The sequence below is a fragment of the Emydura macquarii genome, unplaced genomic scaffold (genome assembly GCF_026122565.2).
Source record: "Emydura macquarii macquarii isolate MOO-44397 ecotype Brisbane River unplaced genomic scaffold, CSIRO-AGI_Emac_v2 contig_2948, whole genome shotgun sequence".
NCBI classification, from domain to species: Eukaryota; Metazoa; Chordata; order Testudines; family Chelidae; genus Emydura; species Emydura macquarii.
The window spans coordinates 460,032-476,081 of record NW_027133085.1 but is presented as its reverse complement, the minus strand read 5'-3'; the positions used below and the strand labels follow the sequence as shown (position 1 = coordinate 476,081).

At 41.0% G+C, this 16,050-nt stretch overlaps 1 protein-coding gene across 1 annotated transcript in view; it reads right to left on the bottom strand.

Moving 5' to 3' along the window:
* GABBR2 (gamma-aminobutyric acid type B receptor subunit 2) overlaps positions 1-16,050 on the bottom strand; it is a 761,509-nt gene that overhangs the window by 381,853 nt on the left and 363,606 nt on the right. The window contains exon 5 of the mRNA XM_067569912.1: positions 4,960-5,025. Within this exon, the coding sequence (XP_067426013.1) occupies positions 4,960-5,025 (66 nt within the window). The remainder of the gene's footprint in view (positions 1-4,959; positions 5,026-16,050) is intronic.

The following is a 16,050-nucleotide window of genomic DNA, read 5'->3' as shown; positions in this document are numbered from 1 at the left end:
AGCCTGTTGTCTTTCTTTATGAATAACATTGAGGTCTTCTGAATCAATACGTTGCACTCTCTGCTAGTGCAGCTGACATTGGAGCTCACAGAACAGTAGCAGCATTAACAACACTGCAGCACTAGCAACACTTTGCAGCACTAACAAGAAGGTGTTTTGGAAATTTTTACACATACTGTATTGGCTAGGCATTTTAATATGTATGCTACTCTAATAAAAACATTTTCCTTTAAAAGTCAATGACGCTTTATGGCCGCAAATGGAAAAGTCAAAGGGAAAATAAAGAAATGGGGGAGATTAAGGGCTGGTTCCTACTGCCATTGGAGTCAATATAAAATTCACATTGATTTAAAAAGGAGCCAATCAAGTCCTTGGAATTTGTGTTTTTGTATCAGGAGTGCTGCATAAATCTTGTTCTGAAGGGCCACTTAAAGAATGTGAACTGAAATTGGTGCAATGTATACCTTCTTATGTTCTCCTCAGCAAAGAGGCCCTAATCCAACGCTCAATAAAGTCACTGTGGAAATTCCCATTGGAGTTTGAATCAACCCCATAATTTTTTTTTAATTTTTACCAGGATGTTAGCCACTGTTCAGGTGACTTCTGTTCCAGTCTTGGGGTGGTGTAGAGTAGAACTAATGTGCTTTGTATCAGTGGGTCTCTCTCCTTCAGGTATACAGGCTTTTTGGAGTGTCACCAAGTGAAGAAGATGACATTTCTTAATATACAGACAATTACACAGAGCCTGTGATTCATTTTTGGTATATTTCTGGCCTATCCACCAAGCATTCAAGTTATAACCCCCAATATGAAAATGTGTCCTAATACAATAGCATCTTACTTGAATAATCCCAAATTGCATCTCTGGAAGAGATCAGGCCCTATCCTCTAAGCGCACCACATGCTTGTACAAATCAAGCCTACCTGAAGGTACACCTAGGAAATCAAATATCTGGCAACATGCAATTATTTAATTCACAAAATAAAGATATTCCTAGTCAAAATGCTTCAGCATAGCTGTTGGAGTACTTGAATCAATAATATATTTCATGATTAATAATGAGTCTACATGATATGCTGACACTCATTTATATGTATAAATGACCCCCTCAGAACTGCCCCCTTCAAAATTCTAGATCTGTCACAGCCAGGTCGTGAGCAGCCAGACTTTGTAGTCATGAGACAGGAGTCAAGAGTCAGCTGGGTCAGGATACCAGGAGATCAGAGGTAGGAGACAAAGTGAAGATCAGAAACATGATCCACATGCCTGGAAATTAAGCTAGGGAGTGGGTGCAGGAGGCACAGTCCAGAAGAGGGTGGAACCCACTAATTCAGACAGCTTTCTACTCCAGCTGTTGGCTTAAATAGGACCAGTGGCCCAATCAACTTCTCTGGCACTCTGTCAGACCTCAGGGGTGGAGACTCACACTGGAGCTGGGTCCCAGGTAAGCACTTGTCAGCAGGCTACCAGGTGGCGGGTTGGAGCGTGACTGCTCCCATGAAGCCTGCAGAGCTGAGTGCAAGAGCCATGGAATATGACGCATCTCTTATAGAAATCTTTTAATTTTATTTACAGCACCCAAGCTATATTGTCTCTCAGTAAACTCTTACACATTTCTCTGGGCTCCAACAACATGTCCATTTCATATTTTGGGACACTGATGATTTCCATATTAATATAAAATCTCATCACAATCCATGAGCAGCTGCACTGGAGTATGGCAATAAATGGGGTCCAGTGGGACATTCCTGCTCCCCAGCACCTTCCAGACCAGAAGTGTGCAGGGGAAACTCCTCCCCCCTCCTCAAACATGCCCTTGGGGACACAAGGACTCAGGTAGCATCACCCACTGATGTAGTCTTTAGGGAAGAAACTGCAGGGAAGAGTCAACCAGACTAAAGCCAGTAGAGCATCTGCAGGCAGTAATTCAAGTAGGGATCTAGCGAGGATGATGTCATCAGTAGAAATAGTCAGAAATTTTCTGATCAAACAGAGTTTTGTCAGAAAATGCCAATTTGTAGAACCCAGCTTGTCCCTCAGAAACATCAGGGGTTTGATGATATTACGGTGAATCAAAGCTGGGGTTCGAATGGAATCCTGCAGGGTCTTCAGCCAGCTCACTGGGAAGCCCAGCCTTCCAAGCTCCACAGCTCCAGGGCAGCCCCACCATGTTGACTGCTGTGGGGCCAGGAACCATAGAAAGCCAGCTGACCTGGGCATCTGGAAGCCTTGGGGAAGTCAGCATGGCAGCCTGCCCTAAAGCCACAGATAGCTGCTGAGCAAAATTGATGTTCCTGTCAGTTGCACAACAGCTATTAGAATGTCAGTTTCCCTCAACAGCTGTCTGGGTCCTGCAGTAGCAGATTTCATTTTGGAAACAGCATGTGTTAAGGATTCCAAATGATTTGGGGCAGGAGGAGATTTCTGGTTTGTGAGAAATTTAAATAAATGACTGGATTCATTCCAATTCAGAACAAAATCAATTTTCAAAAAGGCAAAATTTCCAGCAAACCATAAATCCTACATTTTGGCCAGCTCTAGTACCCAGCCTGTTTTCTGCTGTCGTCTCAAAAGTCCATCTCCTTTGCTGAGAGCCTATTTGCTCAAAATCCTACAATCCTATTCTGTCCATTGTCTTTCCATCTAGCTATACCTTCCTGACCTAATGCCAATAAAAGAATTTAAACAACAAAAGAAAAGCAAAAATCATGGCACTAACATGATGTTTGTCGCCATCACGTTGTTCACTCTGCCTGGTTGTTCTAACCCTTCCATCCACCTTGTGTCTGTCCTGTCTGTTTAGATTCTAAGCTCTTCAGAGCAGGGGCTCTCTCTTATTCTGTTTGTACGGTAACTAGTACTATGTGGCCCTGTTCTTGGCTGGCCCATAGGCAGTATCATCATAATCTTGATACATAAATATTAACCCAAAATCCTTTATCTGTTATCAGTAACTATTTATAAAAACTCATTAAACACCAGCCATGATGCTAGACATATTTACTGGTAAGTCAAAATGTGATGAACATCTAATGAGCTAGGGACTTGAGCTTCCATACCCCAACACTTAGAGCTACTGTCTGTGTTCTGTGCCAAAGTATGCTCTTTATAGCAGTGAACAGAGAAAACATCCTTATGTTTAGGAAAGCGAGTATTTCATGTTTAGAATTGATTGCTTGTGTTTCCGTATCCTTGGATCCAACTATTCTTCCATTACTGAAAGGTGTTAGGAAACTGGTCTGTGTTTCGAGAACACAACATACACAGATACAGTACATGGATTTCTTCCACGGGTCTTATAATTCTTTTAAAAACATGGTTAGGTATTTTCCCAATCCATACATCGGGAAATTGAATACAGAGAAGTCAAGCTCACACAGCAAATCACTGAAAAAGGAGGATCTGAACCTAGGTGTCTCAACTCTGATAGGCCCTCCCTAATGTAGGAAATTAGATGTATTTAAAAATGTGTTAGCTAACATACTTTAACTACCACTTTTTTAAAAACTCATGCAGACAAGGTTTACTATTTATACAACATGTTATCTGGTCAATCCTTGGTAGAGGGCAACTTTCTCCTGGTGTAAAGCCTCCTGGTGCAGCTGCAAATGCCCCTCCCCTAACCTCACCTAGAGGAAGGCAGTGGGGAGGACTGTAGAGAGGTACAAATAAGGGACATGGCTTTGCTCCCTCTCTATTGATCCTCCATTAGTTGAGGTACCCTAAGGACAGTTACATAAGTTTGAGCAATCCCTAGGCTACTCCAACTTATGTCAGTGCTGAGGTCAGGGAACCATTACCAGCTCCCAAATGCCCCACTCCCATGAGCCAAGCAGACACAAAACAACAGGGGAGATTCTAACTACTTGTCTGTGATTTAAATGCCAGAATAAAATGTTTTGCATGTAAAGACAATTTGAAGTAACTGTGGATGGTGTTGAAGTGCATGTAGGGAATAATAAGATAGCTCACAGAGGATATCCTATAACACACAAGTGATCAGGGAAGGAATAATAGCCAGATTTTGCCATTTTTGTTTTGCCTGCATTATTTATTTGCAGAGCTCACATTGGACCATCTCTGATTCACTTAGATTTCTTTAGAATAATTCAATATGAATACAAAATTTAGCCCCTCAAAATTAGCTTATTCTTTTTGATCAGATACTAATAAAGATCCAGATCCTGATCCCTCTAATTTCAACAGGACCATGTGTGTATGCTCTGTATATGGATATATAGTGTAAATGTGGGGAAAATGATGTAACTGTATGATGATTCTGTACCAATCTTTAATTTACACATATTCCTCTTAGTTTCAGAAATCTTTAGTTTTACATATTAATACTTGGTTTTGTTATGAATATGTCAGACAACTACAATATTCAGAAGAAGAGACTTATTTGACTCTTGACTTTTATTTATAAAATTGACTATTGAATTTTATTTATATGATTAGCAACATTTTGAGAAACAAATGTTATGAGGATAGCTTCTCTAGTTAGTATTACTGGAATTCTCTCTGATTTTTGGCCACACCAATTTCTTATTTGGGGAAAAACCAAAACAAAACAAAAAATCCAACAAGACCCATATGCTGGCACCATGGAAGAATTCCTGGATCATAGCCAGATCCAGCAAGCCCTTACCCTTGTTAGTAAAAATACTGATTTAAATGGTACCATTCACATGAGTAAGGGCTTCTCACTTAGGCCCCAGTTCAGGAAAGCACTTGAGCAGATCCATATCTTTACATGCTTAAGTCCCATTGAAGTCAAGTGCTTACCTGTTTTCCTGAATAGGGATGGATTTAAGCATGGACTGAAGAGCTTCCTTGAACTGAGACCTCATAGGTTTTCAGGGTTGGGTCACAGGATAGCAATTCTAGCTCTCAGATATACAGTTATTCAAATGTAATTCATTCTTTACCCAAATAGGCAATTAAACATTTTTACTTACACAACAGAACACTTTTGCTGCCATTTGCTCATCAAACTGGCCAAGAATTATCCGAACATCATTACCCTGCAGACAAAATAACGTATAGCAAAGTTTAATGCAGTCACAGGCCTGAAATAAACTACATTCAAAATCACTTATTCTTCTAAGGGCTTAATTCTGCCACACTTACTCAGACTAAGGAGTATTATAACTTTGCATAGGCCCATTGAAATCACTGTGACAATTTGAGAATAAGGTAGAATTTAACAGAGAAGATCCTCATCCGCTGGTATAAGCCATTTTGGAACTATGCTAATATACACCAAACGAAGATTTGGCTCATTGCGAATAAGGGTGGCAGAACTGCATTCCAAACAAACAATTGAGAAATAACAATACTGAGAAGAGAATAATGATACTTATTTTGTGTAGCTGTATACCACTGTTTAAGAATACTAAGAAACGGCACACGTCAAAAGGATATTTGATTAGTTTTGTCTTAATTTCGCACTTAAAAAGCTATTGCAAATTCCATGGATATGTATTTTACACTGTCACTGATTTCACCTTATCAGTTAATATAGTTAATCAGTTAATCTTGGAGACTTGTAAATGAAATAACACACATTCATGTTTTACGCCAACTTTGATAGCTCCAAGAGGTTTTATTCATATTGCTATTCTTTCCAAAGGCATTGTAACACATCAGTTTTTTCTAGGGGAGAAAGAAAACCCAAAATACCACTTCTCTGAGAGTCTACAATTGAAGTCAGTATCAATGGAGGTCATTTTGCCTTCATGCCCATAATATGTTAATGACATTTTCTCAGATGACTTCAGGAAATGGGGCTAATTTTGGGTTCATGTGTGTGTGTTTGGGGGGAAATAGTACAGACAAGCATTAAACACAGAGCAGTCCATTACAACTCTCTGTGACTTCATACTGCATTTAATTTCACATAATAGTTGGGTGATTGGACAGGGTTTGAGTGAGGATTTTTTTTTTTAATGTGGTATAAAATGGTTTGTTAGGTTGCTAGTACCATTTCTTTTCGCTAAGTTAAGCAAAATATCAAAACTAATCAATCTGAGTTCAAATAGTGGAAAACATTTCAGTTGTAATTATTTCACTTTATCAAACATTTTCAGTTTAGATAACTTCAAAACTTTTTCCCCTTGTATAGCATATAATATATCTCATAAGAAATTCCAGTCTGGAAAGAAGTATTTTGCTCTGAAAATTATCTGAAGCTAAATTTATAAGACTAAAACTAGTTTTTAGCACTTGAAAGTTTCATAGTACATGATTTTCTTTGGATATTCTGAGCCTGTGCAGTTCCAGTAAGTTTACTTATTTTGTTTACTGAGTCACATAGTAATAAAATACACTATCTGAAGCAGATACATTTAAAAATCTAAATCCAGCTAGCTCACATGAAACCAAGGAAAATAAATTATTTTTATTAAAAGGAGTCTCATTCATATGAACCCAAAAATGTTTGTTAAAGACAAAAGGGAAAAAATATATGAGCTATATAACAATGAAACAAACGCGCACACACACACACCTTACACCTACATTTTGTACTTCAAAAAATGATAAAACTATCCTGCTTGTTTTGAGACACATAACTCTGAATTGTCAGACTTCTGTGCACATAAAATCTCAACTTTAATATTACAGATCTAAAATAAAAATCAATGACAAAATTTTATGGAAACAAAAAATGAAATAAACAAAACCTGTTAAAGTTGACATTTTAAACCCATGAAAATGAAGAAATTACATTACAGTTCCCGCAACAACAAGAACAAATTTTTTAAATAGAAAATGTGTCATCTTGTTGTCACATAAAGCATCTGAATCACTGTCTTTCTTTTTTTTTTTTTTAAATCACCTCGGGCCGGAGACCAACCAGACGAAATTTCAGCCTAAAACATTTTTTAAGTTGTTAGTCATTGAATAGAGAGGTTTGAGAATCTCATTCTTTATTATAGTGACTCTAATTATTTTATTGCAAAATATTATGCAAATTGCAAAGCACATTATGTCCTCTTCAGTAATACCCTTGTCCTTCTTAAATATCTTCACTGCCTGCAGGGGTTCTCATTATACTGATATCACTGTGTAATTAGTTTGGCAAACAACATATAGCCTGAAATCTTTCTACTTTGAACACATGAGTATGTGTTCTGTGTTTGCTGTTTTTGCAAGGAAGCAACAAAAAAACATTCAAGAAATTCTTCTATTAAACGTTTATGAAATAGGGGCCAGATAGTCAAAATAGGTCAGCATTCAACTGCTCTAATTTAGGCACCTAAAAAAAGTGACATGATTTTTCAAAGGAGCTCAGCTCCCAGTTAAGAATCCAGAGTGGTGTCCAGAGGTGAGTTGGAGAAGCTCTGGTTTCATGTGGCACTTCCAGAGTGTTAGGGAATAGGCTACTGGGGCTATGTGTTGCATCTGAGGGGTGGTTGTGGGGTTATGGGCTCACATTTCCTGCCCCTCCTCCACACAAGTGTTGTAGGAGCTCTGGCTGCATGTGGTTGCATAAGAAATTTAACACAGATGAAGGTAATGGCTTTATTAGTTTGAGGAAGGTGCAACTAGCATAAGAGACAACAAGGAAAAATCAGCACAGAAGCACTTGCAGGAGAAATGAAAAATGGATAGCACCACTGGCAAACCAGTCGGGGAGGGAAGCTGCTGAAGATACAAGAGCAGATAAATAGAGAGGGGCAGAGCTTGGGGAGATTTCTAAGGACAGGAAGCTTTAATTCAGTTTAAGTTCTGAGCACTCACAGTTGCCAAGCCAATTGGAGCTGTGCTTTGAAAATACTGAAGTGCTATAAAATATTAAGTACTCTGAAAAATCAGGCCCAAAGAAGGCATCTAACATCAGTAGACACTTGAGAATTTTGGTGTTAATCTCTCTGTGCCTCAGTTCCCCAGTTGTAAAAGAAGGATAATAATATCATCTGTTCTCACAGGGGAGTTGTGCAGATAAATTCATTAGTGTTTGGGAAGCGCTCAGATGCCATGATGACAGCATCACATAAAAGTGCTGGAGGAATTTAATAATTTTGTGTTCAGTGCAGGGTTTGGATGATGGTAAATAAGAGCTAGGTACACACAATGAATGAAGAACATAAAAAGAAATACTGAATAATTGTCTGTTCATAAATAAGTCAGGAGTCCTGTGGAAAACAATAGTATGTGATCATGTCGTTAAAGTCTATCATAATGCATACATACAAGGAGGCTGAATTTAAATTGCATGGGTATCTTAATTCTGGCATTTCCTAACTTTGCAGTGCTTGACTTTGCAACGTGAGCGTTCTTTTAATGTAGGATTTTTTGATGTAATATACATAGAGGAAAAATGGGGGGGAGGGGGAAGAGAGAAATCTTTTGGTGCTGTGCAGCCATTTCACACTGCAGTACTTCCATAATATGGCTGTAGAATGATTTAACAATCTGAAGGAGGATCATTCCAGAGTAAGGGGATCACCCAAGAGTAAGGATAACTGTCAAGTGGGATAGAGCCAATGCAGGGCTCTTTGTCACATACTCTGCCTGCTGCTGGTGTGACAGGGAAAAGGGGACATAGATGAAGAAAGGGGGATAAGGCATTTTTGATCCCCCATAGCCATTACATCTTGTAGCAGAAAAACTGGAATGCAAATATGAGCTGTAAACCCTTGGCTTGCACTCTGCCATTTTAATGTAGCCAAAGACCTGGTTGAAGATTAATTTACCTCCCAGTGCTCAAAGGCAAATTACTGCATGTAAAAAATACTGAGGCAATAAAAATAACATATACCCATATAATGTTTACAAGACAGATTTCCCATTAAAGCATCCTATATTTTTGCCTTGGGTTCTAGCCTTAAGAATAATCCCCTTAATCTTCCCTTTACCCCCCACTGCTCTCACTGCCCCTCCTTTTGAACTCAAAAGATTAAGACAGAACTAACTTCAGAGCCAGAAAATTCTGCTTTAAATCAACCATAGGAATCATCAGTGTGTGACACAAGGCGTTTGATCCCTGCAAAGGATGAACATAACATACTAATTCAACAGTAGTCCCAAATCCTGTCAGCTGAAGAAATGGGTGACTGGGCCTACAAATTAGAACAGTACATATCTCTATTATTCAGGCAGCAGGCTCACCCAGAATCCTATATTTTATAATGCTTTCAACTTTAATTATGTATAAATCTCCAGAGAAAACACTGCTTTCATGAGTAAACTGGCAGTTGCCCAGCTTTGCAAACTTGCTTTATATTATTCTTACCGCAGCAACATAGCCTGTGAATCATTTATTAACCATTGTCAGAAACGCATTTTCAAATCAAGCCAAGGCAATCACTCTCCTTTTCATTTATTGAGGCAATTCACTGAAGTATCAAATCAAGAGATGGGAAAATCCCCATGTCACAATTGCTCTAGAAAACAGAGGGCCAAATTCAGCAGTGATGTCAAAAGAAACATGTTAGGTAACAGAGTAAAGTCAAGTTCATCAATTTGGTGCTTGCTGGGAACTACCATTCTATCCATCTCTATCCCCTCCCACATTCTTCATTCATACTCTTCCACTTTAACCCCCTCATTGTGACCTCCTGGCTGGCCTTGCTTGGGCAAGTCACTTCACCTCTCCGTGCCTCAATTTCCCCATCTGTGAAATGATACTAATCTCCTTTGTAAAGCATTTTGAGATGTATGAGTGAAAAGTGATAAAAGTTAGGTACTATTTTTGTTATAGGTGGTGCTGGTAGCATTGCTTCTTATTAAAGTTACCTGACATTTTTAGGCCCTGTTTTCAGTTACTTATAACTTTGCCGAAATTTAACCATTTGGAACTGATGTCTGTGTTAGATTTTTTTATTATTATTACTTTGGAAGGTTGGGGGAGGGAGGAGGGAATTTCAGCCAAAACGATTGTGATGTTTTTGAGAAAGAGGCCAGGGAAATCTAGCAGTCAAGCTTAGCCTTTGAGGGGACCTCTAACTGTAGCTTTGATTTCTGCTGTCTTAGCGGTAGCAGACCATCTGTTTCATATACCTGAGTATTTTTACTCAGCCACACAAGGCTCATGGGTAGTGACATCTGCCAGTGGGAAAAAGCATTAGGCTAGAACCCATGGAGTCACATCTGAGGATAAAGAAACCAATCACCTGAGATAACTGTTGTGTCAGATTTATTCCTTGGCTACACTTTAAGTAAAAATGCCAGCTATCAGCCACTGTTGGCAAGATGATTTCCTTGCATAGGCCTCACTATTGCCCTGGTACTAGTGGTCTTTCAGGGGACCAATGCAAAATGATGTCACTCTCCTCTGGGGTCTAGAAACAACTCTTGCTGATTTCCAACAGGTAGAAATATTCCATCTCCCTGTAGGAACTCTCCAAGATATGTGAAATCTGCCATGGACGAAGCTCCACATCAATGTACTGGATCCACGAGCTATTTTTCTAACCAGTAAGCCTTTCTTCCTCTGATCAAATATGTCTAAATTCTAATGGCTAATACCACAGTGTTGTAATAGACCAACTGCAAGGAGGGGTTTGATCAACTCCGCTGGGTCAGAGAGTCTTTTTGTTCTGAGAGTGCAGTACCAATCACTGGATCACTACAATGTCTTATCTGCTAGGCAAAGAAAATGTTGCAGCAGACTCTCTGAGAGGAGTCTAAGCTAGATGCTCTTTAGGAAACATTAATGGAGACTATACCTGGCTGGGAAAGACACTTAAATAAATAGAGGCTCAGGTGATATTCAGTGGATTCTACCTGTCTCTAGAGGAGGAGAGCGAAGGCAAGAAAAGATTACAGTGATCAGCAGATGGTTCATGCAATGGTGCTATAAGGAGGGCTTTGGGATGTTTGACTACTGGGAGACATTCATGGACAAAGGACTGTTCTTATGGGATGGACTCCACTTGAGTAGGGAGGGAAATAGACTTCTAAGATGAAGATTGCCACAATTGATTAAAAGAGCTTTAAATTAGGAATTTGTGGGAAACGGTTGGCAGACACTCATGTAATCTCCATGTCTGAGTCAAATATTGAACAGGAAGAAAATCAAGTGAAAGAGGATACAGGAATGGAGAAAGGAACAACAGAGGATAGAAGAATGGACAATGAGAGGAAGAATAGTGACTGTAAAAGTTAGGTAGGCAACATTGACAGTACCCAATTGGGTAAGGAATCTGAGTGAAGGTTAGAAGAAACAACTATGATATCTGTACACCAATGCAAGTAGCCTGGATAACAAAATGGAGGAACTAGAGCCATTGGTACCGAAAGCAAAACCAGATGTTATATGGTGTGACAAGGTCAGATTAGATGGCTAGAATTGTGAAAGTGAGGCGAGCTACCAGAGAGTGTGAGAGGGCAAGATGCTTTCAGAAACCAGTAGGGTTTAGGAGAAGGAGCAGAATGCTGGCAGAAGAGAACCCTGCAGGTACAAAGACTGGGAGAGGGAAAAACCCTGCCCAAAGAGGGCAAAGGATCTTTCCAAGGTCTGGAGGCCTAAGGGAAGAGACCCTGCCAGAAGGGGAAGATAGAACTGGACATTTGGTTTGGCACTACCATGCCCAGTGGGAATATCAGGGGTCAAGAACCTCCTTAGCAAGGAGGCCTGTAAGGGCCCCTGTCTGAGCAGGGTCCAAACATTAAGTCAAGGGGCACAGGGAAGTAACCTAGGGAAGCTAGCAGCTTTGCTGAAGCCACAGCATGAGGCTGATACTTGTAGGGTTTCTGGGTTGGGGCCCGGAGTCGAGGGTGGGACCAGGTCCCTCCCTCCACCCCCTATACACTGGAGGGGCAAGAGCCCCAGCGAAGAGGCAAGGGCCTGTGAGAACCAGAGACAGGATTGGGACCCATCAGGGAGCAGCCATCTTAGAGAGGCTGTATTACTCTCCCCCACCACTAGAGAGTGGAAGAACACTAAGGGGTGAAGTAGTTCTCTGACCTATCGCTAGAAGGAAGCACTGGACCCATCGAGGTAGAGGAAGAGCTTTGTCATAACAGAAACATGGTGGAATAGTAGTCAGGATTGGAGTACAGATATGGAAGGGTATGTGCTGTTTAGGAAAGACAGAAATAAAGATAAAGGTGGTGGAGTAGCATTTTATATTAATGATGAGGTAGACTGTAAAGAAATTAGAAGTGATGCAATGGATAAAACAGAATCTGTTTGGGTCAAAATCACTTTGGGGAAGAAAGGTTACAGAGCCTACACTGGGATAGTGCTTAGGGTCTGCTACAGACCCCCAGGAACTGAAGTGGGTATAGATAGAGACATCTCTAATATTTCTAATTAAATAAATAGTACTGGGAATTTTGTGATTATGGGAGACTTTAATTTCTCAGATATAGACTGGAGGACAAGTGCTACTAATAATGGTAGGGCCCAGATAGTCCTGAATAAGATAGCTGATAGATTTCTTCACAATAGTTGCTGAACCAACAAGAGGTGATGCCATTATAGATTTAGTATTGGTAAGTATTGAGGATCTCATAGAAAAACTAGAGGGGGCAAAAAACCTAACTTCCTTTAAGACTGAGCTTGATATGTTTATGGAGAGGATGGTATGATAAAATTACCTACAGTGGCATCTGCTATTAACAAATCTCTCTAACGGCCAGAAATGGGACACTAGATAGGGAGGGCTCTGAGTAACTATACAGCATTCTTTCCCAGGTGTCTGGATGGTGGGTTTTGCCCACATGCTTAGGGTCTAATTAATCACCATATGTGGGGTCAGGAAGGAACTTCCCTTCCTCCAGGTCAGATTAGCAGAAACCTTCGGGGGTTTTCATCTTCTTATGCCATGTGGGACACAGGTCACTTGCTCATTTGAACTTGAATAAAAGATGGATTCTCTGAAACTTGAAGTCTTTAAATCCAGGTTTGAGGACTTCAGTGACTCAGCAAGAGGTTATAAGCCTATTATAGGAGTGAGTAGGTTAGGTTCTGTGGCCTGCAACATGCAGGAAGTCAGAGTAGATGATCATGATGGTCTCTTACGGCCTTAGTCTATGAGTGTCCAGCTTTCATTATCTATTATGCCAGTGGGGTAAGGCCCAGTTAGGTGTCTTTCCACCAAAGATAATGCCCATTGTCTCCCACTTTGCTCCAAAGATAAGCAAAAGTCAACTTTACTGAAACCCATCTTTTTCCTAGACTGGGATCAGACATTCTCTTTCAATCCACTGATTTAGGAGGTCTTTCCGGAAGGTAGTAAGGAGGGAGCCAAGATATTATCAGTTGCTCTGGTCAGCGTTGGACATTTTGCTGTCCAAATCCTGGATCTGATATTGCTATCCACAACGTCTGCTTTCCAAACTACTGGATCTCCTATCCCAAGGTGGAGAAGTGAGTCTCCACTATGGTCCAAAGTTTCTGAGTTTGCCAACTTGACTAATGGGTTGTTGGGATGCTCAATAAAGGGTGTTCTTGTGTCCAAGCAGTTCTATTGAGAACAGGAGAATTTGACTAGATAAACCATTGCCAGTGGATTGGAAGAGGTTCCCCATCAAAACAGCTGAAAGGAGAATTGTGCCGCTGCCAGGTCAGGTGCCAGTTCATGCCAAGATCCCAATGTTTCAACTGGACACTGACAGATACATAGCTGGTTATGTCTCGCTCACTTGTGGTTTAACATTGATAAAATAGGTAGTAAAATTATAAGAAAGCGTTTAATGTTTAGACTCTATTGAATGCTTGTAAGTTGCTGCATGCGTTAATCTTATTTGTATTATCTGTGTTTTGTATTGCAATGTAAAATTTGAGCAGTTCTAATGTGATCCTATGCGACTGTTATAAAACACTACACAGGAGAGGGACATTAATTAGTGTGAAGTGTTGCTGTTTTATAGAAGTTGTTACACCCCTCCTGAAAAAGGAGAGCCATCAATACCAGATGGGCTATGGTTGAATTTTACAGCTGCAAGCTCCATACATCTGTATTGAGAAACTATCCACAAAAGAACTGAAGACTGTTATTGCTGTTCTGCTCTCCTCCCTGTGAAGATGAGTCATGCGAATGGAGTCCTCCCACCAGCAGATTTTGAAGCTCAGAGCACATGACAAGAGGGGAAAAAATCCCCAAACAAAAGGAATCAAGTATCTTTATGCAGCTTGGACTCAGGGATGTTTCTAGGCATAAACAAGAGATCCACTGCCGCTTAACCTGGGTTAGCTCTAAAGGACAAAGAGCTTGCTGATTATAGAAGTCTATCACCTTTTGAAACCTAAGAAAGTAATTCATTTGTTTGCTTGTTTTAACCTTGGAAATAACTCTTTAATTTTAAATGTTCATATAGTTTAATATAGATTGGCTACAAGCATTGTCTTAGGTGTGAGATCCAAAGCTCAGCTGACCTGGGGCAACTGACTTGTCCTTTGGATTTAACAGTAAATTGAATATTGCTGTGATTCTTGCTATAAGGAGCCATCTATCATAAAGATACGCTCACTGGGACAGCAAGATAAACCAGAGTACCTCAGGGGACTATCTGTGACTCTGTGTTAAGACTGTTAAAGTGTCTGAGGAGTTTGCACTTAGTGCAGCTGATTGGTGAAATCTAAATTTAGAACCAATTGGGGGTTTGTGCCCTGGTTTATAACAGTCTGCCATGAGATAGTACTCATGCTCTTGTGTCACCAATTGAAGCGTCACAGGAGTAAACAAGAGGGTCTTCCTTTTCATTAAACATGGAATATATATTATATGGGAAACAGATAAAACTGCCTTTATGTTCTGTCAGGGTACATTTGGTTGCCCTTGCAACTTTTCATTCTTTGATGCATAGTTTCTCAACCTGTGATAAGCATACTCCTGGGCGTACGTGAGACGCAGGCAGGGGGTACCCGGGGAAAAACCCAGTGAAGGGGAGGCGGGCGGCAGCAACCTACTTCTGGGGAAGCCGGGTGGCAGCCACCCGCTTCCTGCCAGGTCCCAGCTCCCAGCTGGGAGTTCAGTGGCAGCCTCCTGCACCGTGCAAGCTGAGCTCGCAGTTGGGTGGCAGCCACCTGTGCCCCGGCTCCAAGCCAAGGGACAGCCTCCCGCGCCCCAGCTTGAAGACAGGCAGCAGCCACCTGCCCACATCCCTGGATCCCAGCCTGCGCAGAAGCCTCCTCTGCCCCAGCTCAGATTGGTTGGCAGTTGCCCATCTCCCGGGCTTGCAGCCAGGCGGCAACCACCTACAATTTCCCCAGGTGGCAGCCCCCCTTCCCTGACTCAAAGCCCAGTGCCCAGAAAACTTGTTAGTTTCATTTCTCTAGCTGAGCAGTGAAATTGACAACTATGACAGCCCCAGATTTTACCAGTATGAAAATGTTAAGAGGGGCCCACACAGTGTGATTCGTCCCACGCCTGCACCGTCCTTGAGACGGCCATGGGGAGTAATGCTATCCACCCTGGGCTGCTAGTGCCTGCTCATACCTCACAAGTCCGCACCTGTGTGAGGAGAACACCATGTGACCCTGCCCAGGCCATAGTGATTGGCTGGCGTTGGCCTTTGCTCCTATATGGAGGAAGGGGAGGAGGAAGACGGGGAGAAAGAGCAGAGGGTTTTGTGATCTGCCACAGCCACACAGCATTGCAGAACTCAGAACTCCCCTACTTTATGAGAAATACAGTTGTCCAGCAGTAAAGGGGGAAAAGACTGTATTTCTCAGAGTACACATGCCAGTCTGCTGTAGTTTCCACTTTTAGTGTTTGAATGTACTGGGCTTGTGTTACTGTTTTAATTTTACTGATTGTGAGGATATTAAAATGGATTGTTTTCTTGTAAATGGAAAGACTTCAGATTTAGAAGAAAGTAGTTCCCATACAAATGTGGAACAAGTGTTGGATCCAGAGGATCCTGTTTTGGGGGAAAAAAAATAAAAAAAGAAAGCATCAGTAGTGAATGTACAAAATCTTCACAGGTTCATAAAGCACGTAGCTACGATCCCAGTTATCTGGCTTTTGGGTTTACAACAAACAGAGGTATATCTCCATTACCACTTTGTGTGATCTGCAGTGAGACATTGTCTAATCACTGTATGAAGCCCTCCCTTTTGAAAAGGCACCTTCAAACTAAACATCCTGATCTGA